Source organism: Canis aureus, chromosome 15, assembly GCF_053574225.1.
Source record: "Canis aureus isolate CA01 chromosome 15, VMU_Caureus_v.1.0, whole genome shotgun sequence".
In the NCBI taxonomy this organism is placed as follows: Eukaryota; Metazoa; Chordata; class Mammalia; order Carnivora; family Canidae; genus Canis; species Canis aureus.
Window position 1 is genome coordinate 11,802,164 of NC_135625.1, and position 27,007 is coordinate 11,829,170.

General features: G+C 36.2%; 1 protein-coding gene across 2 annotated transcripts in view; it reads right to left on the minus strand.

Annotated features, from left to right (window-relative positions):
* The window catches only part of GPM6A (glycoprotein M6A), a 331,217-nt gene that overhangs the window by 36,000 nt on the left and 268,210 nt on the right, over positions 1 to 27,007 (minus strand). For both annotated transcript variants that reach the window (XM_077848592.1, XM_077848591.1), the window contains exon 2: positions 7,398 to 7,590. In XM_077848592.1, the coding sequence (XP_077704718.1) occupies positions 7,398 to 7,590 (193 nt within the window). The remainder of the gene's footprint in view (positions 1 to 7,397; positions 7,591 to 27,007) is intronic.

The following is a 27,007-nucleotide window of genomic DNA, read 5'->3' on the forward strand; positions in this document are numbered from 1 at the left end:
TATCACGATATATTTTACCAATTTTCTACTACTTTTGTTTAATGTTTAAGAAAGGATAATGGTCACCTCAAAGATGTCTGTATCTAATCTCCAGAACCTGTGAATATGTTATCTTGGTCAATGAGACTTGGAAACTGTGACTAAATTAATAATTTGAGATTTGAAGCTTATGCTGTGTTTACAGGATATAGTATATATTATACATTATAATCGTAAGTCCTAATAAGTGAAAGGAAGATGCAGAAGAGTCAGAGTCAGATTCAGAGAGAGATCAGAGGCTGCTACGGTGTTGGCTTTGAAGAAGGAAGGGGGCTACGAGCCAAGGAATGCAGGTGGCCTCTAGAAGCTGGAAGAAGTAAAAATACAGATTCTCCCCTAGAGCTTCCAGATGGAGCACAATCCTGCCAATACCTTGATTTCAGCCTATTTCAATAAACCCAGTAAGACTCATTTCAGACTTCTGATATCCAGAACTGTAAAGAAAAGAAAAAAAAAAAAAAAGCAAACCCAAGTAATAAATTTGTGTTTTTTTTAATCCACTAAATTTGTTGTGATTTGTTACAGCAGCAATAAGAAGCTAATGCATCATTCTTACAATCAGCATGGTAATAATGGTTATTTCAGATAAATCTTTGTAAGGAATTTATTGTCAAAGTGGTATCCACCATGACTGAACCAAAATAAAATGCACTGATAACAAGTAAGAGGGTTTATTCTGTTTTCCAATACAAGTATTATCACTTAATTTTTCTGATACTTTGATCATAAAAACAGTAGTATCATTTTAACTAATTTTCTTAGTTTAGTAGTGTGGATGAACATATATTTACAAGCTATTGACCATTTGTATTCATCAATGAAATATGTTTTTATATTTTGCCAATTTTTCTACAGCAAAATGAATCCTTTTGTTTTTTAATTAACTCTGTCTTTATTAAAATTAGGACTCTTTGTCATGTAAGTGGTAAATATATTTCTCTCTTTTGTGTGTCTTTTATTTTTTTAAAAATAATACTTCAATGAGTAAAATTTAATTTATATTATATCAAATCTCTATATATTTTCCTTTGTGATCTATTTCTTAGTTACTTCTTGCCCCATAATACATGAAATCTTTATCTAGTTTTCTTCTAGCTTCTATAAGTTAGTTTATTCTTAGATTTTAATTTTCAATTCGTCTCAAAGTCTTTTGGTATAAATGTGAATAGGGACATAATTTTATATGTACTTATAACTACTTATGTATACATACTTATAACTATTTATATATACTTAATTCTCTTTTTACTTTCTCCATTCTGGTTCATTTGATATATTCTTCTATTCTCATGCCCTATAATATAAATTATTGTCACTTTTCCATTCCCTCTATTTCTTAACCTGATGCATCCTACAAATTAGCTCAACCATTCTTAAATTCCTATCTGTTTTGTCTGATATGGATGGCACTTTGCTACCATATCTTTTCCCATGTGAGTGTTTGAGGAAAATCAATCTCTCTTGTTCTACTCTGGATCACTAAGGATTAGCACAGTAATTGGCACATAGTATGACCCACTATTTTTTGCTGAATGAATTCATTAAAAGACAAATCAAACAAAAGATTAGCCTGAAAACTGATATCTGCATATCTGAAAACAAAAACATAGAAATATAATAAAAACAATGTCTTGAATATATTTCCATACTTGGCGTTCACGATAACCCAATTTGCAAAACAGGCAAAAACACTAGGCTGCTCTTGAATAAAGGCTAAGGTTTAGCAAGTGAATTACAAGTTGTAAACATCTCAGAACTGAAAGTTCATTACCAGTCTTATCTGAATACCTTCACTGACAGGCAAATCAGTATATTCCAAGGCAGACCAAGGACTCCTTAGAAAACTCTTGACTTTTGGAAAGTTCTTTACACTGAGTCAAAAACTATTTCCCTATAAATTGGAATTCAACCAAAATCTCTCTCTGAATCACAAAAAGCAAAGCAAGTTTTCCTCTATCAGATAACCTTTCAAATACTATTTGAATGAAATCATCCTGTTCTTATTTGTAAATATTGTTTTCTAAAATTGCTGTATTCCTGGAAGTTAGAAACGAGAAAAGAAATCAGATCTTTGAACTCTGATTGAGTCTGAAACCTCCTCTTGGTGTTTACTTTGGCTGAAACATCTACTCTAGTCAAGTAACACAGGGCTTAGAGTATTGTGGTGAGTAGGGTGTGCGCAGGGACAAACACAATTTAGGAAGCATGATACTGGGCGTTAAAATCATGGTCCAGCTTCAGGGAAGATGCTGTCATTGTAATCGAAACCATCACCACCACTGCCAGAAGCAGAAACATGTTCATAAACAGGTGCGTGGTCTTCATAGGTGGCAGCCCTGTTATAACTGTTTTCAAATATCAACTCATTATCCACCTAACTTAGGGAGTTGGAAGCATTAGTTAAGTCCTTTTTACTGATGAGGAACTGAGGCTGACAGGTTAAGCTTGTCCAAGGTAAGAGAAGTAGAAAGGGGTAGATACCACATGAAACAAAGCCTGGGAAGCTGGACCCCAGAACCAGTGTTCTCATCCAACACTCGGTTGTCTCTCTACCTAAAGTCCTCCTGGTTTATATACTCGGTTTCATTGTTCATGTTGCTTTATATAAGTGAGGTGTCTTGTTTGTTTTTTTATCACTCACGTGAGAATTACTAGTCTAGCTAAATACTGCGTAAGGAGATGCTGTCTGTTTGTTATACCAGAAGTTAGGAAGTCAGTATGGTTTTCTAACATAAGTTCTAGATGGGACTGAAAGTCTTTTTGAATCTCCAAGACTAATCAGTAGTCTCGCTTCAATACTAATTTGTCTGATCTTCATAATTCTTGTAAGTGGAAGACTCCAGCAATCTGGTTTGACTGTCAAGCCCTTGGCACTCTGCATACTGCTATGATTTCTGCCAGCTTGTGAAACCTGGTTTTGTCTTCCCGTGAATTCCCGCTTTCTTTTCACTTCTCATTCTCATCCATTAAGCTATTGATGACTGTTTTCTATTTCATTTAGTTCCAAGAAATAAACATCTGAAATACAAGTAGACTTAGAGATTTACATACACAGGAAGTTGAGAGCAAAACCAATATATCTATTTTATCTGAGCTTACTGCCTGCTTTTGTTTTAGGCAGAGATTAGCTTTTATGTGTGCATTAAATATCAAAGAATTCATTACCTAGTCACCTCAGTTTTTGATGCATTAAGTTCAGGTCACAGTATTAAACTTTGAAAATAAAATACATTCACTCTGGAAATCAGTGGTACCAGATACTAGATCCTCATTATAGTTTATCAAAACCCAAATACAACCTCTGTCTAATAAGTTACAGGGGGATGTATTGATGAATAAGACTGTCTCTTGCTCAGTCCTCCAGAGAGTTACTCAAGAAGCCAAGTCACTTAGCAAAATTAGAGGTTTGGAGAGATCTACTTTTCTAACCAGTTTCCATATTTTATTGTCTTCCATGAATCTGCTCTGCAGAGGCGAAATGTGTACCCTGCTTCTTGCTCACTCAGCCACATAAAACTGATGGAACACAGAACAACCCCTTACCATGGGGCTCTCGTGTGAGGAAGTCTGACTCACAGGTCAGAAAATGATCTCCTCATCATATAGCAGAAAGTGGCAGGGCAGTGAACTGTTGCCAGCGTGGGGGCCTGAATGGAGATGCCAAACTAAAAAAAAAAAAAAAAGGTTGTAGTTGGAGTGTAAGAATATCCTCTAAGGGAAGCTAGGCCACACGCTCATTGTCACAACATTTTGGAGCCAACAAAAGACTATGGACTTGAAAGGGATGAAAAGTTTCTCAGAAACCAAGTTGATGAGGAGGGAGAGAGTGATACTTAAAAACATATCAATGGGTCAAAAAATCTTTGAAAAATTCCCCCTAGGCTCTCTCTATGGGGGGGGGTCTCGATTTCTCAAATGGAATACGACAGCATGATTTGACAGATGACATCAACTGAAGACATAGGAACTACACTTCGGTCACCTTCCACCGGTGAAGGCTGATGGTCTTGAGAATTTTATGTCCAAAACAGAGGTTGCATGAGAATGCAGATTATTCCTATATTTATTTATAGTATTTATAATATTATTATTTATATGCAAACTTTTCTATGAGAAGTCAGTTTTTCATGCTAGGTGGGTGATTAGTGAAATGAAACGGTCATCTTTCACTGTGCCTATCCTTCATGTTTCTTCCCATAGACTAGCAGGTGTTGACCGTGTTGAGATATGTGCATGTGGTTAAGAGAAAGAAGACAGTGAAGAGACCGAGAAAGAGAAGCTGAGATCAAGAATGAAATAATCCTCAGACCCTGACGACAACAGGAGAAGACGTGGAGGCTCAGGCAATCAGTTTTATCTTTTAGTTCACACATCTGGTAAACAGGCTTCTTTACCTTTATAAGTAAATGAAATAGGAGTGCCTAATTTGGTTGAACCAAGCATGTGAACTGTGGAGAAAAAAACAGACTATACAGGACAAAATTGGCCACCAGGTGCTCTCTTTCCATTCTCTTACACGTTCTTTTCCAAACTTACCTTAGTTTATTTCCAAGCAAGTTGTATTGCCAGCAAATACATCTGTCAGCCATCTCTATTCTATATTTCCTTATATAACACCCCGTTTCCCTTCACCTTATCTATTCCTCTGATATCCTTGTAAATAATCTCCCCCAAAGAATAGTCTCTACTTGCTCTAAGCCTGTATGCAAACCTTTGAACATATCATTGGTACCAATGGTGCCTAGCAGTTTATGGTACATATCTTCCCTCTGTTTTCATGAACCATTTACTGACAGGGAAAGAGTCTGAATTCCTTTGTTAGCTTTAGAAGGCCTTGTACAAAGAATTTTAGTTATTTGAAATATAAAAATAGAGATGATTTGAGCACTTGCTTTCATTCCAATCAAAATGGTACTCTTCCCATTCCAAAAATGCATAATTAATTTCACAGTTAACTTCCAATGGGACAGAGAAAAGGTTAAAGTACTGAACTGAGCATACGATCTCTGATTTCTCTTCTGAACTCCCACACACTCTACTTCTTCAGAGCGCTAGTAGAATTCTGTGACATATTAAAGTTGGCTGTCTAAATGTCAAATAAGTATCTTGACAATTGGTTTCTGATAGATGTATACAATCATCTCATGTCATTTATTAGATTCATGATTTTTTACAAACTTCTATTCTATATCTAAAGTTAGCAATTTGGATGTAGCCTAAATATAGAGAATCTGTAGATTTTAAGGACATCTGTGGTAGCTTAAAATAATGCACAGTGAAAACATATTTTGTCCAGTGTGGGCTGAGATAAAACTAAAAAGAAAATGTCAGTTTTATCACATTAAAATATATCCTTTTTCTTAGGGCTCTCTGCAAACTAACCTGCAATAATCCAAAGCATTTTCAGATAGTTCAATCACATTCCAGTTGACAAATACCATTTATAAACTTTCAAGGATCAATTCATGTTATAGAGCTAATGTAACAGAAATTGATACACTGTCTGCTAAGGGCTTAAAGAATTTAATTTAATGGATAATGGTAATTTTTCAAAACTAATTTGTAAAATAAAAGTTCATCAGGAAATACGGGGAAAGTGATATAATTTCTTTGTCTTTTTTAGGTTATGATTTTTAAAATTTTCCATTAATTCATTTCCATTAGTCAGTGACATCGAAGAAGCTCTAAATTGATACTTCAGAGTTAAGGACTGTTTTTAAACGATCTCAGTTCTTAACTGAATGGAAAATCAACTCCTTTCTCCTCCTAATAACTGTCAGGAGAGGTTCTCAGTCTCCCACACCCACTTTGTCATATTTCTTATTTTATGGCCAATCATTCCCAAATTTTAAATGCCAATGTATTTTAGATAAATATAAATATTTCAAATAAATATTTCTCTTTCCTAAAAATTTTATGCACTCTGTCCAAGGATACAAGCCCTTAACTCTGCAAAGTAGAAAATTCCTGTTCAACTACTTACTAGAAACATGTACCTTTTTTCTCTTTTCATTTACATAGAAATCAGCAACTTTTAATAATTATAGCAAATATAATCTGTGGGCAATATTTTGCTCAAAATAATCTGTCTATAGGTGATGGATTATTTAAAAATTTAGCAATATTGGAGTCAGAGAAAAGTTGTCTTCTACAGAGAAAGTTGTCCAGGCTGACCAAATGTTGCCTTAGCTTAGGGTCCAAGGTTGTAATTACACCACCTCAGTAGGAACTGGCTCTGAGTATATAAGAAATGTCATTAACCATTTTGTTGGAGTTGTGAGAGTAAAAAGCAAAGTCACTCTCACCAGCCACATTAACTACAGATTTGTAACTCTAAACCCACCTTACTCCAGGAAAAGTATATATAAATTAAGAAGGTTTGAATTTAATTAGAATGACAAAATAAAGCAACATGAAATAATTATAACTGCATAGTACCAAGAAGCATTAAATAAATGCAAGAAGTTGTAAGGGTAATAAATGCTATGGTGGCTAATGCAATAGAAAGTCTACTATTAGGTGGGATTATCAAATACAATGCAAAAATAAGTTATTTTCTTTTTGTGGGGATTGCATCATCAAATTAATAATCTGAATTGGGAATTTATTTGAAGCTAAATTCAATCCTAAACATCTGTTCACTGTGATATTAAGCAATAAGGGACTGAAATTTGAACAGAAAACTCTTTTACTTCCAGACTATGTTTGAGTTACTTTTCAAAAAATATTAAAGTTTAGCAATTTCAGGAGTTTGAACCTTATGAGTAAATTACATTTTAAACATAAATCATGTTTACAAAAACCTGCTCAATATTACTTAAAATTTCTCGTTAACAGAAGTCAGAAGAGTCATCCACAAAGACTTCTTAGGAAGTCCACACCACTTCTGTGAGGCAGGGAAAGAAAGATGATATCATATTCATTTGAATTAAAATTTTTTAAAAGGTGAAAACACCCATTGAGTTTTGGTGATTTTCCAAGAACTAGCAGCACAGTCTACTTTTATACCTGGCCCTGTTCTCTGTTCCCTGCTCTGTTCTACTAGAACAGCCTCTGCTCAAATTAGAAGAGCAAAGGATATGCAAGCATTCCATTTAACGGTAACTGAATTTTTGATAAAACTTGACAGTCAAATTAAAATGCAAATTAGGTCCAGATTCAGTTGGCTTCTGATCCTCTGCTATATGTCCTGTATTCATGGTAAAGGTCAATGTTCTTTTGACTCATGTATAAAACCTAAGGGTATTTATTTCTTCATCTATAACACTGCTTCACTTACTTCTAGACCCCTATTTATTCAACACCCAGCAATGTGAACATACACTCTCAGAGTAAGAAGCAATACTAGAGTGACTTACATGGTAAAGACGTCGAGTGTATCTCCAGCAGTTCTTGCCATCTCAAAGTAGGTTTGCAGAATGTTGACAGTTCCAGAGAGTGCTTCATGACCGCAGCCACAGAAAAGGGCAACCCCAGCGTAGAGCAGGATGGTAGCAATCAGAGAAGCATAGGGAATGCCTCCCAGGCATTTAATACAGCACTCAAAACACCCTGCAGAAGACCAACAGAAAAAAAAAGTTAGAAATCAATATTTTTTTTCTTCATCTAACTCTTAGGAAAATGGCAGTACACAGGAATGTATCTTTGCATTTATAGATGACATCAGGTCAACACGCACATCCAGTCTGCCTTGGAGGGTATAAAAATGAGGTTTCTTGATTAGAAACCCACTCTCCACAAATAAGAGAATATTTAATTCCAGTGAAGTCTTCCTCTTCTTCTACCCCCAAACCAAAAGAAGCCCTTCCTTCCCATCCAAGACTTCCCATAATAATCCTCACTATGTTCATGCATATCATTCTATATTGACCTTATTGCTGTCAAATTTCATCTGCTTAAGTTTTTACTTCAATCCCTTTAGCTGTATTTTTAAAATAGTGGGTCAAAATCTGTTCATTGTGAACCCAATTTAGTGAACGTTGTTCAACAGTTTTCAGAAGTGAAAGAGAATAGAATAGGCAATATCCAAGTGCGCTGCATGTAGTAAAGCAAATTACTGTAAAGGCTTTTGAGTTCAGATATTAATTTATGCTTTGTAGTGACTCAAATGTGAATCTACTTTTTGCTGTGGTGCGTGATTAAAAAAAAATGTGAAAGATACTGAAAAATGAGAGGCCAGGAAGGCAAATCCTCACTCTACCACTGTGTGGTTTTTGGCAAGTTTATTCTTTTAATTCCATCATTTGTAAAAGGGTGACAGTAAGAATTCCCCTCAAATCATTCTTGGGAGAATTAAGCAGGTAATAGTACTACTGGATATTTACCCAAAGAATATGAAAACACTACTTTGAAAAGATATCTGTACCCCCATGCTTATGGAAGCATTATCTACAGTAGCCAAATTATGGAAGCAGCCCAAGTGCCCATCGATACATAAATGGATAGAGAAGATGTGGTATATGTACACAATAGAATGTCACTCAGCCATAAAAAGAATGAAATCTTGCCATTTGCAACATGGATGGAGCTAGAGAGTATTATGCTAAGTGAAATAAGCTGGTTAGAGAAAGACAAATAGCATATGAATTCACTCATATGTGGAATTTAAGAAACATAACAAATGAACAAAGGGAAAAAAAAGACAAACCAAAAACCAGACTCTTTACACTAGAGAACAGATGGTTCCCAGAGGGGAGGGGACTTGGTACGGGTGAAGTAGTGATGGGGATGAAACAGTGCACTTGTCATGATGAGCACCGAGTCATGTACAGAATTGTTTAATCACTATATTGTACACCCCAAAACTAATATGTCACTGTATGTTAACTACACTGGAATTTAAATTAAATTGTGAGTTAACACATGAAATAGTGCATGCCATGGAGTAACCACTCAATAAATGCCAGGTCTACCATTACTAGACATACCTTTAACCATATTAAGATGAACTATGATTGCTTGTGATATGGTTTTCAAAATTACTTTGACTACAGGAATCACTTTTGCATTTTAAAGCTTTGTCACACTACCTTTTTGAGAGATAGCTTTCTAGGCTAAGACATCAGAAAACCATGGCTGTTAATATTAAAAATAAGTCTCAGAATTTGCTAGATATCTTCTAAGAGCTTAACCAGAGATGCTTAAATGTATATGTTTTGCAGTAAGACATATCGAGGAGGTACTGTGCACCAGCTGCTGGTGAGAGATGAAGCCTAAGTATGGGGCTGCCAGGCTCAGAGCAACTCCTAAGATGACTCAGTTTGCCTCCCTCCACCTGTGTGTCCCCCCCCCAATATATATTCTATATTCTATTCCAGAGATTTCCTCCTACTTTTCTCCTTTTGGAAATTCTTGACCCAATCTCCTTTTGTAATACCGAAGCCTCTCAAATACTCTCTACATAACTTGCTCTTCCTTTCTGCAGAAACAAATAAATGAGATTGGAATATGGATTGTTATTTATTGTACTTAAGTACAGGATTGTCAATTTGGGTCTATGCAGCATTGAAATTTATCTCATGTTTTTCTAAATTTAGAAAGTTCTGTGTGCATTTTATCTAGAAAGCACATATGTTTATAACATACGGTACATGTGATAATTATGAAGTTCCTATGTGAAGTAATTTTATGTTTAGAGAGTGATCTAGGCTGCTAACTTTATTTTTTTATTTGTGTATTTATGTATTTATTTATTTATTTATTTATTTATTTTAGTCTGCTAACTTTAATACTGACCATAGGAACTGGCCTTCTTGAGAAGATTATGGCTCACCTCATCTGCCCCAGAGGCAAAAAAGGAATGTGGACACCTCCTTGCTTCCATAGCAATTGTTAGTACAGGAAACCATTTCTTCCCCCACCACATACACACACACACACACACACACACACACACAAATACACACACATTGTGGGGAAGTAGAAAAGGTTAGAACAGCTTGACACTTCATGTGATAGAAAGAGATTTCACTAGCAGATGGATGAGACCAGAGTGTGTAGTCTCTGAATGTCAATGAACACAGTTTTGAGTGGAGATTAACAGGAGAGCAAAACAATTTTTGTACTATTTGTCTCGCCATGTTGTAAAAAGTTCACCTTATTATTTAAAAATAAAGAAGAATTAGAAACAAAATTAGTACCAATCCAAAAGGGAGTTACCCTTATTTTGGCAAGTGCCCCAAACAGCCCCAGGATTTCATATCCAATTCCTCTGTGATTTCTCTCCCTTCCTATTCTTGAAGAATTCGATATAGGTATGTGGGATTTCTTCTGCAAACACTGAGGTGTCTAAATCAGATTAATGAAGTCCACAAAACTCTTCACAACAGAAGTTTAAATATAAAGAAAAAAGCCTAAACATTAAATTTATAGATAAAAATTAACTTTTTCTGGGTCTTATTAAAGCTTTTAACAAAGCAAGAATAAAATCAGAATGAAGTCCAGGAGCAAATGAAGTGGTAAGACTATAGATGATCACCAAATGCCACTGGAGACTTTTGCCCAATTCTGTTAATGTGATCTTTCAGTCAGAGTTTAGTTTCTACCTATTTCACATTTTCTTGATGATGGTTTAGTTGGACCATTACCAGGGCCTCCATGCAAGCAAGCCTAGTTGCTTAAGACTCCATATACCCCGGGGGTGGGGGTGGTTATCAGCGGCACAGTCTACAGGATTAATCATTGTAGTGCCATTTAAATTTAGAAAAACATGAGATAAATTTCAATACTGCATAAACCCAACTTGACAATCCTAAGTTAACAGGCATTTCTGAATGAGTTTAAGATCTCCAAATTAAGTGGCGATATTTCTCTTACCTCCTATTTAAATGCTGCCATTTAAATCCCTCAGAATTAAATTAACCCCACTGACAAATACAAATCCCTCTAAACCTCCCTCACTGCCAAGTCAGGCTAGATTCCTTCAGTGTGAGGCTTCATCCTCTGCAAAGCTTTGACTCAAAATAAGGAACCCTCAGAATCTTATTGTGCACATTGCACTTGTGATGGGCTAGATCCTAATTACCCCCACTCTTCCACAGGGCCTGAGTTGCCTATTCGATTTACAAGGAGACTCAGAACTCCCAGCTGGGGAAGCAGCGCATCATGTCAGCCTTCTCTCCAGCTGCCAGTATCCCACGTAGCTGCTGGCAGGGGAACTTCTTTCCACCCACAGTGAGAAACAGCCTTGGCACAGCCGCAGAATCACCATGGCAACAGGGCTCCGAGGCCCAGGACGTGCTCCCAACAACCATCCTTCAAGGCTGCGGATTGTGTCACCACCCACCACCTCAAAATGAGAAGCCACTCCATTAAACGATCATAGGTGAAAGTGCCATCAGGGGAGCATTGACCCTGGAGAAAATACATTTCTTGAGAAAAACTCTATAAAAACAATAAGGATTACTTTGCACAGGAAGTGCTTTCAAGATTGGATGTGATGAGACTAGGCCACTGATTCTCCCACAGAGCTGTGGGTTCGAATACTGAATGTGGACTTTACATGCTTTCCAGGAGACACAACCTGTATACACAGGGAGGCACTTCTTCTACACACCCAGTTCCTGGCTGTATTTCCTCAAAGGAATTAACATTATGCCTTGACTTTCATATGAAAAAAATAGATCAAAGGAATCACAAGACTTTCTTTTCAACACACTCTGAAACAGTAGCATTTGCTAGTGTGACAGTGGGGTTGTACACGGACTCGTCCTCATTATAAAAATTCGAAACAAAAACCCCAGAAGTTCTTGACATACTCCAGATTTTCTAGAAAGAGGAGATACATGATTAATTCACTTCCATTTAAATATTGTGAAGTAAACACAATCCTTTGCCTTGGCTCATTCCGCAAGGTGCACCAAGGTAAGTCAAGGGGAAGGAATGTAAAGCAACAAGAGAAAGAGCCTGGAAGATAAGCAACTCCGAAGAGTAAGGCTGGCAACACAGTGGTGGATTCTGGAAAAGAGACTGACAAATGAGAGTGACAATTTATTCATTGATAAATATTTCCTAGCACCATTTGCCAATGAGTTGATGCTTTCTCTCCTGAGCTTTAATGACACCTTGGTCATTCCCAAGTACCCAGAGAAGTCTGGGTGTATTTGGAGGCTGTCTATTCAGCATCCTGGTCTGTCTCTGGGCCAATATCACACTGCCTTACAATATGTCTTGGTTTGTGGTGGAGAATATTTCCCCAATTTGTTCATCTTCCTCATGTGTATCATGCTTAATATTAATGGCCCTTCTATGTTACCATGTAAATTTCAGAAACCCTTTGTCTCATTCCACAATGTAACTAAGTGGGATTCTTTTAAGATTTTTAAAAAATATTTTATCTATTTATCCATGAGAGACACAGAGAGAGAAGCAGAGACACAGGCAGAGGGAGGAGCAGGCTCTCCGTGGGGAGCCTAATGCAGGACTGGATTCCAGGACCCCGGGGATCACACCCCGAGCCAAAGACAGATGCTCAACCACCAAGTCACCCAGGTGCTCCACTAATTGGGATTCTGATTGGTATTGATATACTGATTTTGTATCTAGAAATGTTGTCAAATTCTTTTGAAGATCTTCTGAATTATTTTGATCCTGTGAATCACTCTGAATTTGTCGATAATCACGTCATCTGTGAAAATTCTGAGATTTCTTTTCATTATTTGTACCTTCCATTTATCTTTCTATTGGCTTATTCTGTCAAGTAAAATGCAATGAGAAGAGTAGAAACAACAATGAAAGGGCACCTTGTCTTGTTCCTGATAATAAAGAAAACACTTGCCATGTTTTACCACTAAGTGTGATGTTTGCTTTTGGCTTATTGGTTCAAGAGGTCTCTCTAATTTTGAATTTCATAACATGCTTTTCCCCATCTGTTGAAATAATTTTGTTGTTTCCTTTTATCTGCCACTTCAGTAAGTTTCTTCTAATTTAAACTAGCATTCCTGAGAAAAATCCAACTGAGTCATAGTGTATTTTTCATACATTGCTGAATTCGTCATGCTAACATTTTGTTCAATACTTTTGCATTTATCAATTCACTCCCCAAATAGCTCCTGAGTCCTCACCAGGTGCCAGGCAGTATGTTAATTGCCGGAGCTGTGGAAGTAAGTAAGTAAACAAAAAGCTCTGCTCCCTTTCTAGAGGTGGGAGACAGACAATAAGCGAGACGTGGATGTAATAATATATGTGAGATTGTGAAAAGTGCAGAGAGAAAAACCAAAACAGGGAAGAGAGGTAGGGAATATTGGAATAATGATTTCACATTTTTTTCAGGAAAGAACTAACCAAGATGGCATTAAAAAGAGAGAGAGAGGATGAGAACTGAAGGAGGGAAAGGACCCACCAAGAAGGTCTGTGGGAGAAGAGGATTACAAACAGGAAAAGTAAATGCTAATGTCCTGAGGCAGGTGTGTGACTAGAGTATCTGGAGAAAATTTAAGAAGTCATTGGTGGTAAAATAGATTGGAGTTGAAACAAAGGAATATAGAGTGAGGCTGAAAGTGTAGTGGGTGAGGGTGGGGATATCTATGTTGATGAACATTCATGAATGGGACCAACATCTAATTTTTGCCTTCTTGTTTTGGAAACAAGTTTATACTAGCCTTGTAAAGTGACATCCTTTCTCCATTACTTTAAGGTTGTGGAGCTGTTTGCATCAGGTTTAGCTACACCATAAATATTTGGTAGAGCTAGATAGTAGAACCATTCAGGCCACTTGTGTACTTTGTGGGAAGAATTTTAACAACTGATTTGCTAATGGTTATAGAACTAATCAAGTTTTCTATTTCTTTTAAGTCTATTGACTAAGTTCAATTTGTATAGGCATTCATAAACTTAACATAAGATTTAAAATTTATGATCAAGTTGTGTGGAATTCTGTTTCACAGTATTTTTAATTTATTCATCATCTGCTCACATTTCCTTGTTTTCTCTGAGATTTCAACGTCTTTCCTTCATTTCTGCAGCCCTCCACTCCTCCATCCCACCCCTCCACCCCGCCCCTGCTGCCTCCCCACCTTTGTCTCTCTTCCTGTTTCTTTCTCTATTCTTAAAGTGCATCAGAGTCAGGACACCTATGTTTTATGTTCCTTGATTGCTACAAAAATAAAAAAATCATTTTCAATAATTTAGAACATCCCATTTTTTTTAAAGATTTTATTTATTTATTCATGATAGTTACATAGAGAGAGACAGAGAGGCAGAGACACAGGCAGAGGGAGAAGCAGGCTCCATGCAGGGAGCCCGATGTGGGATTCGATCCCAGGTCTCCAGGATCACGCCCTGGGCCAAAGGCAGGCGCCAAACCACTGTGCCACCCAGGAATCCCCCATTTTATTTTTCCATCAGGCTATCATATTTCCAGCCCAGGTTAGTAGTTGTGTTCTCTGCCCACTTATAGCTCATAGCAATCTTTTGGGATTTATGGTGACTTCCTTTAAATTAAATCTTAAACTTGGGTTTTTCCCAAGTAAGGCAACAGAAATTAAGATCACAAGTGCATAATAGAGCTGGCTTGTGGGATCAAACTGTGAGGGGACAACCCCCTCCCAACCCACACAAGGTAAAATACAGGGAATTTTCTTCTCTATCCTACATATTTTTTTTTTTTTTTGGTTCAGCATTCCACTAGTGCCTTTTAGAACCCTGGTTCTTATATTATGTATTCCAAGTTGACCCCATGCCTTGGGTAAAACTCAGACTCTGTTCCTAATCTCTGCTATCTAGGCACCACCTGTACAACCAAGGAGACCAGCAATATGAAAGTGACCCAAGAGATTTATGGTGGTTTCAAAACTATTTTGCTTATCCCTCTGAACTATTTTATTATTATTATTATTTTTGGCCTCTGAGGATTGTGCTTACTCTCTTACCAGAATACCAATGCATACAAATATGAGTGAATATATTTTGATTACATCTATATTTTAAATACATATATTTTAAATACATACACATTTATTCCATAATTTCAACTGTTTTGCAATAGCAAAGCTTTTCATGTCATTTAGTCTACTATACTGCTAGGAGTTTGCTCTTAATTGTAAAGAGACAAAAAATATGGAGAGTTTTTTGAGGAGCATCTCCAACTCGAAAGAAGAAAACCAAAATAAATAAGCACGAAAGAATTCAGAGAAATGAGACACTCAGCAGGCAGCTGATGAGGGTTTAAAAATGGTGTACACGCTCCTATATTCCCTTACGATATTGAAATAAGAGTAGGTGCTAACAGTAGGCAACTGCAAAAAAAAGAAAAAAAGTTAAATGCTCTTACTAAATAGAACATGATAGCAGAAGTTTATATTTTAAAGGAAAGGCTAAAAGACAAAGGAGAGGAAAGATGATGAGGTACAACAAAAAGACGAAGTTGGAAACTGGAGATAAAAGGTAATCAATTTAGAAGATCAGATAAGGAAGTCCAATATCTACATCCAGATGTGAGGTCCACCATGAAAAACAGAGAAAATGAAGATTAGCAAATTATGAGACACTCTAAAACAGATTCCTAGAATTGAAGAACACAAGTGCCCAGATGGATAGAATTTTCCTTTCTGGGATGAGTCCCTTTGTAGCGTCCTAACATCCTCAAACCTACTGCTGCCCCATAGCCAGGTCAATCCCAAAGAACAGGGACACTGAGGCTGGGTCATTGGCCAAGAGAGCTCTTCTAGTTATAGCTACTGGGGTCCCGGACAATCAGGGAGGGCCTTAGGCAAGTCATCCACATGCAAGGGAAATTCAAAGTTACCACATTCTACCAAAGTTAAAACTTTTCACAGGGCTGTTGCTGAAAACATGTAACAATTCAATTTAGCCTTAGGATCCTTAAGTGTCTGTGGAGATGTTTGTGGCACGGAGCCAACCTGACTTTCTCTTATCCTATTATGCAAGGAAATATGTCCCTTGGATAGAAATAGTACAGTCACCATTACATCATGACTTGACTGGACTAAGTTATTTCACAAATTCAGCCCTTTTTTTCTATGGCTTTTTAGCAGTATGGGCACTGGATCACTCTATCAATATTCAGTGAATGTTTTTTGAGCACCTCCTACTTTTGTACACTGAGTGTGCAGAAAGTACAAAAAAATGGTCTCTATACTTTTTGAGCCTCTATACTAGTGAGAAATGAAATTGGAAATTACTAGTACTTTCTCAGAAACTTTTCCAAAATATTCCAAGTATCTAGTATTATGGTATCTTGAATGTTCAATCAGAGCTGCCAGGATCACAGTCTGGCTTATCTATCTTATGTAATACATAAAAGCTCATTGTGCTTCTGGAGAACACTTACACTACAAAGTTTATAGCAGACAGACTTCAATTAACCCTTTAATTAATGACATTATCATCTGTATTTTAAAGCATTCTAAAATATAGCCCATATAATCCCCCAATATTATTAAAATTTTAACATTTTATTTAAATATATTCCTGGCTTAAAGTACAGGGTTAATAAAAATATTTGAATAATTTAGGACAAATTCCCAAGATAGCAAACTAAAATGACAAGTTTTGAAGTTAAATATTTTAGTCATTGATACATACCTGTAGCTAAACAGGTAAGTTCCTAATTTTTAAAAGAACATCTTGAAAGAGGAAGAAAAATATGCAGATTTTGGAAATTTTCTTTATTTTCCTACTAATTTTGTGGCTGGATACCAAAACCACCAGGGCTTTTGTCAAAGGGAACCCCAGATCCTCTTCCTTGAAAACTTTGTTTTTATCAAGTGCTTCAGTCGATTCTGATGTACAGATGAAGCAGCAGATAGAAACCACCCAAAAATGTTTAAAATCCTATTACTTGCCTAACATGTTCTAAGATGAGTTGATAAAACTAGATATAGATGTAATATAAGGATTAAGAAGGATTTACTCTAAGAATTTTGAACAGATTATTAAACAAATTATGCAGTTTAATTAAATGACATCAAAAGGATTATTTTGAGTGGTTCCAATGCATCAGAAATAGTGCCAAGACTTGTGTGATTGCCACAGCAACCCTATGACAGAGGTATGATTACATACAGGCAATTTTACAAATGATTATCAAGAGTCAATAGTGAAAAACATGTGAAGGCCTACGTAGTGTGGACTTCCAAAGAATAATGATATTTTTCTTTCTAAAATATTTTATTACGGAAATTTTTAGAATAAAAAAAACTACATCGCTGATTACAAAACATTCTGTACTGGTCAACATGACTTAGCAAGAGTATTTTGATTAATTAAACATATTTCCCCAAGCAGAAAAGTTAATTGCTTCAATAATGATTAGAGCCATACTCTCTCACTGTGATAAATAAGCCCGGAGGGTGAGAGAGCAATCAGGTGGAGACTTATTTCTCATGTGCAATCAGAGCAATCCCTGGAGGGAAAAGACGTGCAGCACCAAACTGCTCTGAGTTCCAGACACCTGTGAGGATTTTGTAGAACACATCTTGTTCTACATGAACATATGATGCTTGGAGGTCCAGTTAAAACCCTCATCTCCCCCTGTAATGAATCTACAAATTGCCATAAATATCAATGTGGCTTTTTTCCTAACAACTTTCAAATTTGTTCCAAATGTTGCCTGTTTGTTTTTTGGGTTATCCACTGGTGCCTACTGAGCCATCCCCAAAATGTATTAGCCTAAAACAACAATGTATTATAATATCTCACATTTTTCATGGGGTTACTGGACTCAAATGGATAGTTTTCATTTGGGATCATTTAAGCAATTGCAGCCAAAAAGTGGATGGCGCTAGAAATTATCTGAAGGCTTGAGTAACCTTATGTCCAAGCTTGCCTGGCTTCTTTGCCTGCATGTATGGTGTCCTTGTTAGCATGCCTGGAGCAGCCAACGACTCCCTAGGAATATCTCATTGTGAGTGGCCTCTCAAAGTGGCGATTAGGGCTGTCTCACAGTGTGGTGACACATAATGGATGGCTTCAATCAAAGCAGTAGCTCCAAGAGAGAGAAAGCAGAAGTTTCCAATCTTCTTAAAGGCTGAGCCCAGAAATGGGAGAGCATCATTTTTGACACATTTTACTCTCAACGTAATCACCAACAGCCCAGATTCTTGGAAGTAGAGGAGTGGGTTTCAACTTGGGGTGAAAGGAGTGGTAAAAAGCCTACATTCATCTTTAATTGGCCATAAGATGATCCAGTTTAAAACTGAACTCCTTACCCCAAGGGCTGCTTTGTTTTTCTCCATAGCACTCATCAGCACCCAACATATTGTTGATCACTGTTGTTGAGTTCGTTTATTGACTCTCCACACCAAAATGTGAAAACTGTACGTTCAAAGATTTCTGGGTTTTGTTCATTTTTAAATGTCTCATTTCTACAACAGTATCTGCCTCATGGTGGGTGTTCAATTAATATTTGCTGCATAAATGAATTAATTGGAAAATCTGTCCCAGCAAACAAGTAGAACAGGTCAAAAAAAGGTCATTTGCCTCAAACTTTCTCACATGTCTACCCTGCTGACAATGTCAGAATCATGACCATTTTCTACTTTGGGGACAAATTTGGGGAATGAATGTTGGTTACAACACCATTTTTACTTTTATTTTGGTCTGATATCTCTTGTTTTTATCAGCTTGTTTTTCTTTCTGTGTAACATGTAAAGAGTGTTTATGCAGGTTTGCTGGGGAGATAATTCAAAAGCCTTCCTGTAACGGATTATCTTAATTTTATACAAAGAAAAATTGGGAGTAGGATACTCATCATAAAATTGCACATAGTTCTGTACCTGGCAATGCTTGTACTTGAACTAATATATGTTTGTCTTTAAAATTCTGCTCTGATAATTTCACCATATTGAGGATTATCAATAGGACTGTCCACCGAACAAAATAAAAAGCACATACTTCTACACCAAAAACAATACAGAAACAGTTCACAGAAGATCCTGAGAGCTTCAGAATTATTAAATTCCAAACAGAAAAAGCTGATGATGACATTGATAATAAAAGTAAAAGTCACCAGCCTCTTAAGCAAACCAATTTAGGAAAAGAGGATGATATTTTTAAAAAATATCACAAGTTACTTACTGCCGTTCAATAAAATTTTATACAATTTTGAAAATCCCTTTTTAATGATTGCTCCAAAGTAATGTGGTGCCTAAAGTACATTTTTTCCCTAAGATATATTTTCTTCAAAACAGTTATGCCTTCCTAGATGGATCTATTCCTTATCTTGCCTCATGTATGACTAATTCAAAAACTAGAGGAAATGTTTCAAAACATAAATGAAAGTCTCTCACTCTCTAGCTTAAAATTCTTCTTTGACTTTCCTTTGTGCTTCTCCACAGTTTTCATGCTTTCCTTACACACTGGAGTGCAGCTCATGGTCTCTCCCACATTCTCACCCCCACCCATCACGTGGGGCCCTCCACACCAGCGACACTGGCCATTTTTCAGTTCCTGAAGATGAGCCTTTGCATTCATGCTGTTCCTTCTGTTTTGACTGATCTTCTGATGCTCCTTCCTTCTCAAGGTCTACGTCGCTTCTTTACAGAGAATCCCCTTTATGGCTTATGAGAGAGGATCCTATTTTCAGCATGAAAAATAAGTCTAGGGGAAATTGTGTATTCATTAAAGATAGGCAGGATTCCTTAATCATAATATAACTTAAAGCTCATCATTTATTAACAGACATTTACTCCTTAATTGTGCATTTTTTTGCATCAGTACTTACTGATGGTCACTAATGATGAGACTGCACAGATTGTCAACACTTGCATTCAGTGGAATTTTATAATATAGCATAGTAACACTGATATTAATTCTCATTTCCATAAATTATATATAGATGAGCAATAAAATATTAAAAATTAATCATCACTCTTTAGGACAGACAACTTTTCCAAGAAAACTAGAAAAGAAAGGAAAATCTAGTGATAAAATGGGTCCTGTAGGATCACTGGGGCCATACTGCTTTACATGAAAGTACTTCACAGTCATGTGAATTATACAGTTTAGGTGCGTGTTTTATTCTTGGCTAATATGGTTGAACCATGTATTTTTTTTTTTTAAATTGTCTTCTGGACATCACGAAAGAGCTGCAATAATTGTCAAGAATTTTCAGTGTAATAAGGTATTCTGTTTTCAAATAGGCCTTATGTGTTATATAATGAGCCATATGGCATTATGAGGTTATATTTGTAACATTAAATAACATACAAGACCTTGTAAAACTTCACCAATCAAGTAAAGCAGTTTGGATTCTAGATCAAGTATCCTGATATGGTACTATCTTTGAACCTCAAGACCAAGGCAATTTTAAGATGCTTTTGAACTTCATAATCACTGAAAAATTTTTTATAACCACATTAGCAACACCAAAACCAGTAATATTTTGCTTCTGCCATAACTCCAGATACTCTGTGGATTTTTACAAAACAAAATAGGTGGATCCCTAGGTGGCGCAGCAGTTTGGTGCCTGCCTTTGGCCCAGGGCGCGATCCTGGAGACCCAGGATCGAATCCCACATCAGGCTCCCGGTGCATGGAGCCTGCTTCTCCCTCTGCCTGTGTCTCTGCCTCTCTCTCTCTCTCTGTGTGACTATCATAAATAAATAAAAATTAAAAAAAAATAGGTGTTCATATGCAATGTAAATTTATTAATTAAATAGATTTATTAGGCTTTTAAGGGGGAACAATGAATTATTTCAGAATATCTTATGCAACATTTAACTATCATCAGCACATATGGTCTTGATCTGTCTTTTATTACATCGTTAGTTTAAAAATAAAAGAATAAATGAACTTTTAAAACTAATCTTGAAAAAAGAATAACGTTTACATTATTAAAATAAAAAATCTACTCGTCAATATTTAAGCCATATGACACTAAAAAAATAAAGTATTGATCACAGTTTTCTTCAAAACTCCAGTAATAGGGCAGCCCGGGTGGCTCAGCGGTTTAGTGCTGCCTTCAGCCCAGAGTGTGATCCTGAAGAACCAGGATCGAGTCCCATGTTGGGCTCCCTGAATGGAGCCTGCTTCTCCCTCTGCCTGTGTCTCTGCCTCTCTCTCTCTTTCTGTGTCTCTCATTAATAAATAAATAAAATCTTAAAAAAAAAAAACCTCCAGTAATAAAAGCAAAGGTTCGATCATCTACTGGGACACTCACAGTACATGATCAAATACCTACCTACCATTTAAATAGAATTTAAGTATAGGTAAGATAAAAGTAAGGAATTTGAACACTTTCTTAAAAATAGAAATATAATTTTAAAAGCTGGTGACTAAAAGAAATACAAAATAATTCCTAATTGTAACTTAAAGTTGTAAAAGAAAATGTAGAAAATAAAAAAAATACAACACTTCTTTAAAAAGCATGAATTACTTATTGAAAATTTATTTGCTTAATTCAGGTCATGGAAATTCACTGTGACATTTGCAGATACAACCATATTTCTCTAAACATAATGAGGGGTTTTTACTTCAGTCTGGTATTTTAGAATTTACACTTTTATTCTCAATTTAAAGATTATTTTTTTCAGAAAGGCAGATTTTAAAATTTTGTTTCATAGTTACTACAATCAACAAAAATGTGGCAGGAGGCAAAATTTAAAGCCATGTTCTGAAACATCGAAATGATTAAGAATATTTTAAAGTACATTTCCTAAATCAAAACGTTATTTCAAAATATATATGGAAGAGAGAACAAAATAGATCGCCTCCGGAAAAATCACATTATCATGAACATTAGCAGAATTTTCAAAATGGGCACATAACAGTTATTTCTTCACAATTAGTCACAAACAAATTGTCACAATATGTTAGAAGGAAAAGTCTCTTCTGTGGTCAGAAAGTACTCTTAAGGCATCTGAATTGTCTGATGTATATTTGGAAATAGGCAAAATGGTAGCATTTCAAAATAGAAATGTCATTTCTGTAAGCACTATTTTTTCTCAAGCACCAGAGTCTTTAAAAAGCTAAAATATATTTTTAAATCAACAGAACAATGTTTTTTCTTTTCTGTCATCATCAGAGGAGCTATTGTTACATGGTCTGCTCCCTATAGGACAGGCAACTATTAGTTCAAAGTCTCTAATACATCTTTTTAAATGTAGAGGCAATGTTGATTTTATCCGAGCCATGCATAAGCCCGTCATTTTGTGGCTTCAGTTACAATTGGAATGAGCACCCAGATCACAAAATAAAGATTCACTGCATTTTTATTATGGTGATTTTCACTCCCTACTAATTTGTCCCATAGCCCTCTGCTTCTTTTGATCATATCCCATAGGACTCCTAGATAGCGGTGATTAAAAAATAAAGGTTCAGAGAGAGATAAGAGGACTACATAGCAAACTGTGAGTGTGTTAGAACAGAAAATGCCTTTCAGCTGTTTTTGTACTCTGCTCTCCACAGGGCGCCTCTCTAAGAGAGCTCAGCCAATGTATGAAAACCTGCACTTCACATACATCTTCCTCTTTCACATTACTAATCCCTAGAATTTTATGAATACACACAAAGCTCATTTTCAGTTCTGGCCAGTCATCTCCAGTGGCTATGAAGGAAAAGTAAGAAATGCAAAAGTAATATAGAATGCTTACGGAAAATGGAAAAGGCAGATGCATTAAATGAACCATTAGATTTTTCTAATCTCAAGTACAGACGCGGCACACTCAGATACAGTGCTCCTATTCTGTGGTTTGCATGTGATTTGATAGTAAGCCTCTGAGATGAGGGATCAGGATTTATGTATATGTACACACACGCAGCACATCACACAGTCAGGCTCTTGAACGCAGCAAGCATGGAACAGCCAAGGACCTACCTCCTTCTCTTTTTGGTGCTGTTTCTCACTGTATCAGGATCTATGCGCGTCAACCTCACCCATCAAAATGGCTATCCTTCAACTTCAACATGTTGTCAGCTCAGATTATGTTGGAAAACAATACGTTGCAGTCATAGCAGTAGAGTCAAAAACTCTAAAAAGAGGAAACCTCAATATGGCTCACAACGTAAAGAAAAAATAGTAATTTTGGCCACGACTGGTCATCACTGAGATATGATGAAAAGGCCCTTCAGGAAGTCATAACAGAACTGTATCACATTTCTGGCTTTCTTTTCAATAAGTAGCAGTTCCTTACATTTTTTTTCATGCTTTTTTCTTTCTTTTTTTTCTTTTAAGGGGTGCCTGAGTGGCTCAGTTGGTTAAGCATCCGACTCTTAATTTCAGCTCAGGTCCTGATCTCAGGGTTGTGAGATCAAATCCTGCATCTGGCTCCATGCTGGGCATGGAATCTGCTTAAAATTCTCTCTCCCTCTCCCTCTGCCCCTCCGCATCCCATCGCCCTTAAAAGAAAAAAAAAAAGTAAAATTGAACTTAAGAAACTTGATTGGGAGGTTTTACAGGTTATGCACTTGGTTTTATTATCCTTAAAGCTGCCATTCAAATTCATTAGCTTAATGGCTTCCTCAAGTCATTGGAAAATCCTAGGTTAGATATCTTTAAAGATATTGCTTACTAAACAAACACATTGTTTGAATTTTTAACATGGAAGACAGTGTTTTGTATTCCTGATGAAAACTGTTGACACTTCAGGCAGTTTCAATAGGTATATATGAACAAATTTAGATAACTGAAAGGATTATTTCTTTCTAACTAACAATGTTCATGCTAAGACTGAACTTAGAAGTGAGAGAAAGAACTTAGGGTGAGAAATTCAAAATTGTTTTAATTAATGACAGTGAATAATATATTCCAGTAGTATGATCATTTTTTTTCTATTTTCCTTAGTTCTCAAACATGACCAAATTCCATACAATAACTTATAAAATTATACATAATGTATAAAATGTAAAAACAGCAATATTAAAAAACTTATTATTATTTACAGATAATATTCTGGGAGAAGATGCTTATAGTAATTCTAATTGTTTATTCTTATAATGAGATTCTAAACAAGACCTAGCCTCACTGCTGTTTAGTTACACAAAGATGATATATATCTCTAAGATTATTTTCCTTTCATTTAAGAAACCCCAAGACCTGAAGTATTTTGCAACCAGGATGGGATGGGGGAAAATCCAAGTAAAATATGCTGCAGAAGTGGCCTTGACCAGATATCATGACTAGGAAGCAAATGTCCAGGAGGTACTTGATTTCTACTTATGTTTGATTCAGACAAATGTTTTGTGGAAATAAAGTCATCATTGTGGGGGTTCCTTCTCTTTTCTCAGCATTACTGTGACTCCCATTCCACCAAACATTTGATTTTTAAACTATTTTAGATGTAGTTGACTGGTCAGGAGGCCTGTTTGAAAATTCAACAAATGCTGTATTAAAGGGAGTATGTATGAAGTATGAAAGGGAAAGAGAAAAAGATGTTACTGGAGGAGTTTGGCCAGAATACTGTATTTTTAACAAATAGTTCCAGAATTTGCACTCACAGACTTAGTGTATTTTAATCATTTATTTCCTAAAAAAAAAAAAAAAAAAGCATTTATTACCTAAATTAAGAGAAAATATGATGAGCACTGGGGGTGATGTATGGAATGGTTAAATCACTCTACTGTCCACCTGAAACTTATATATCACTCTACATTAATCTACTGGAATTAAAATAAAAACTTAAAAAGAGAGAGAGAAAAAATGGACAGTTCATCTAATAGTTGGGTTGCTTTTGAAATGTAAACTAGCAAGACGGAGGTATTCTTGTCATTTACAAAGATTCATGAAGTTACTAAATGTTAAATATTACTGGGCAAATAACAGTCACACATGTAGTACCTCTTAAAAAAATAAACTAACAATATCTATGAGTCTAGACATTAACAGCAATAATTTGGAATTCTAATACTTAAAAAATCATATTAAAAATGTACTATGCATTATATATGCCATTTTAATAAAACACATGTATTGACAATAGAATTAAGCTAGCTTGAGGGCCAGATGGGAACAGGGACAGACAAGCCCTTAGGGTGGGGGCTTTGCTCAAAACTTGTGATAATTCTTCATTTCCTTTGGAGTAAAGCCAAAATCCTTACAGTGGTTTTCAAAATCCCGCCCAATGTTCCCTTCATCATCCCTCTGACCCCACCTCCTTTGCTCCTCCCTCCTCTGACACCTTCTCTTCGCTGTAGAACTAAGACCTCATCTACTGTGAGCCTTGGGCATTCCGAGTGGCTACGCTCTGCTGCAAACATTCTTCCCTCAGTTATCACCTGAACTAACTTCTTCATGTCCTTCAAGGTTGGGCTCACATTGTATCCTATCCACTTTACAAATCATATCCTGCTTCCCCTTATTTATAAATGTTGACTTTAGATCTCCTTTACCCTGCTCTGCTTTTTCTTGTTTCCATATCGCATATGAACTTCTAACATCGAATGCAATTTACTTGTCTGTATTATCTACCTGTTTATACGTCTGCTTCACTGGAGTGTAAATTCGTACACAGCTGGTGCTCATTAAGTTTTTAAATGAATACTATCTTTTATACACATAAAAACCTGTGCTTACCATTACAAAGTAAAAACCCAGAATTCAGTCAACAGGGATGATAACAAAACTAGTTACTTAAGATATACAGAGTTTACATTCAATAGCCCACATTCCAGTGTATTTGGAAGTGATACACTTCTATTTAGTAATAAAAAACTATATTCCATATATGTTCTTAGTCAGAATGTAAATTTAAATTCAATAACTCAAAATCAAACCCATAGCCATAAAGATAAATAGCCTCATGTTAAAAACTGCATGATGCAGTACACAACCACAAAGAAAAGAATGCACAGCCGTTTGCCTGGATCCTGGCTTTCCACAGTAAGGGAAGAATTCTTATGAAACTCCCAGAAAGTAAAAGTATAATATTATTTAGAGATTTTAACAAATTTATTTTTTTTAATATTTTATTTATTTATTCATGATAGATAGATAGAGACAGAAAGACAGAGAGAGAGAGAGAGAAAGAGAGAGAGGCAGAGGGAGAAACAGGCTCCATGCAGGGAGCCCAATGTAGGACTTGATCCTGAGACTCCAGGATCATGCCCTGGGCCGAAGGCAGGTGCTAAACTGCTGAGCCACCCAGGGATCCCTGATTTTAACAAATTTAGCAATAAAGTCCACACATAGCAAATCCATTCTCCAATTACTTCAGCCACCAATATAACCAACATGGCAGGTATTTCTACAAACAGAAGTAAGCATAACACCTAGATATTCAGCCCAATGTTACAGAATATTTCTCCTGATGATTTAGGGGAAAAAAAGAAACAAAATAAGAAGTCTACTTGTGGCCATAGACACTGTATTTGTCCATAGAAAATGGTGCAGATATATTTACTGTCCAGAACAATGAATTTCACATACCGTCTAAATTACTGTATGGTATGCAAGACCAGTACCACTACTTAAGATTCAACAACAAAGAGCTCCAAGCAGGGAAGCAGAGACCTGGCTGCTAAGCAAGCTCTGGTGCAGGTCACAGGTCAAGCTTCTTACCCTTCCCACATTGTGAAAGGATCCAGTAGACTGAATGGGTCTCCAAGTTCCTTTTCTGTTTAGAAAACATTATAAAATGTTTTCTATAAATCTTTTAAAAAATTCAGTAGGTTTGATTCTGTTTCTCTAATACTTAGTAAGTCATTAAAATGTCCATATGTTTTGAACATGGGAAGAAAAGGAGTATTTTTATTACTCTTTCCAGAGCTTTAACCCAGTTACGACCAGGTATCAAGTGACATGAAGGGTTTTGGCAGGCCCATAGTCACATGCAGGGTGACACAGGGAGAAAATGCCTCTGGAGCACAGAGTATCGGCCTGCCCTTCACGTCTACTCATGACTTCTCTTCAAGAAGATTCAGGGCTCTATGAACTGTCTTTTCCCAGGAAGCTTTTGAGAGGATGAAGGGGTTTGATGAGGCTACCATGGTCCATTTTTGCCACTTGTTCACCTACCAGATTCTATATAGGCAATGTGTAACATTTTAGTAGAGCATAAAGTTTTGAATTTTAGAGG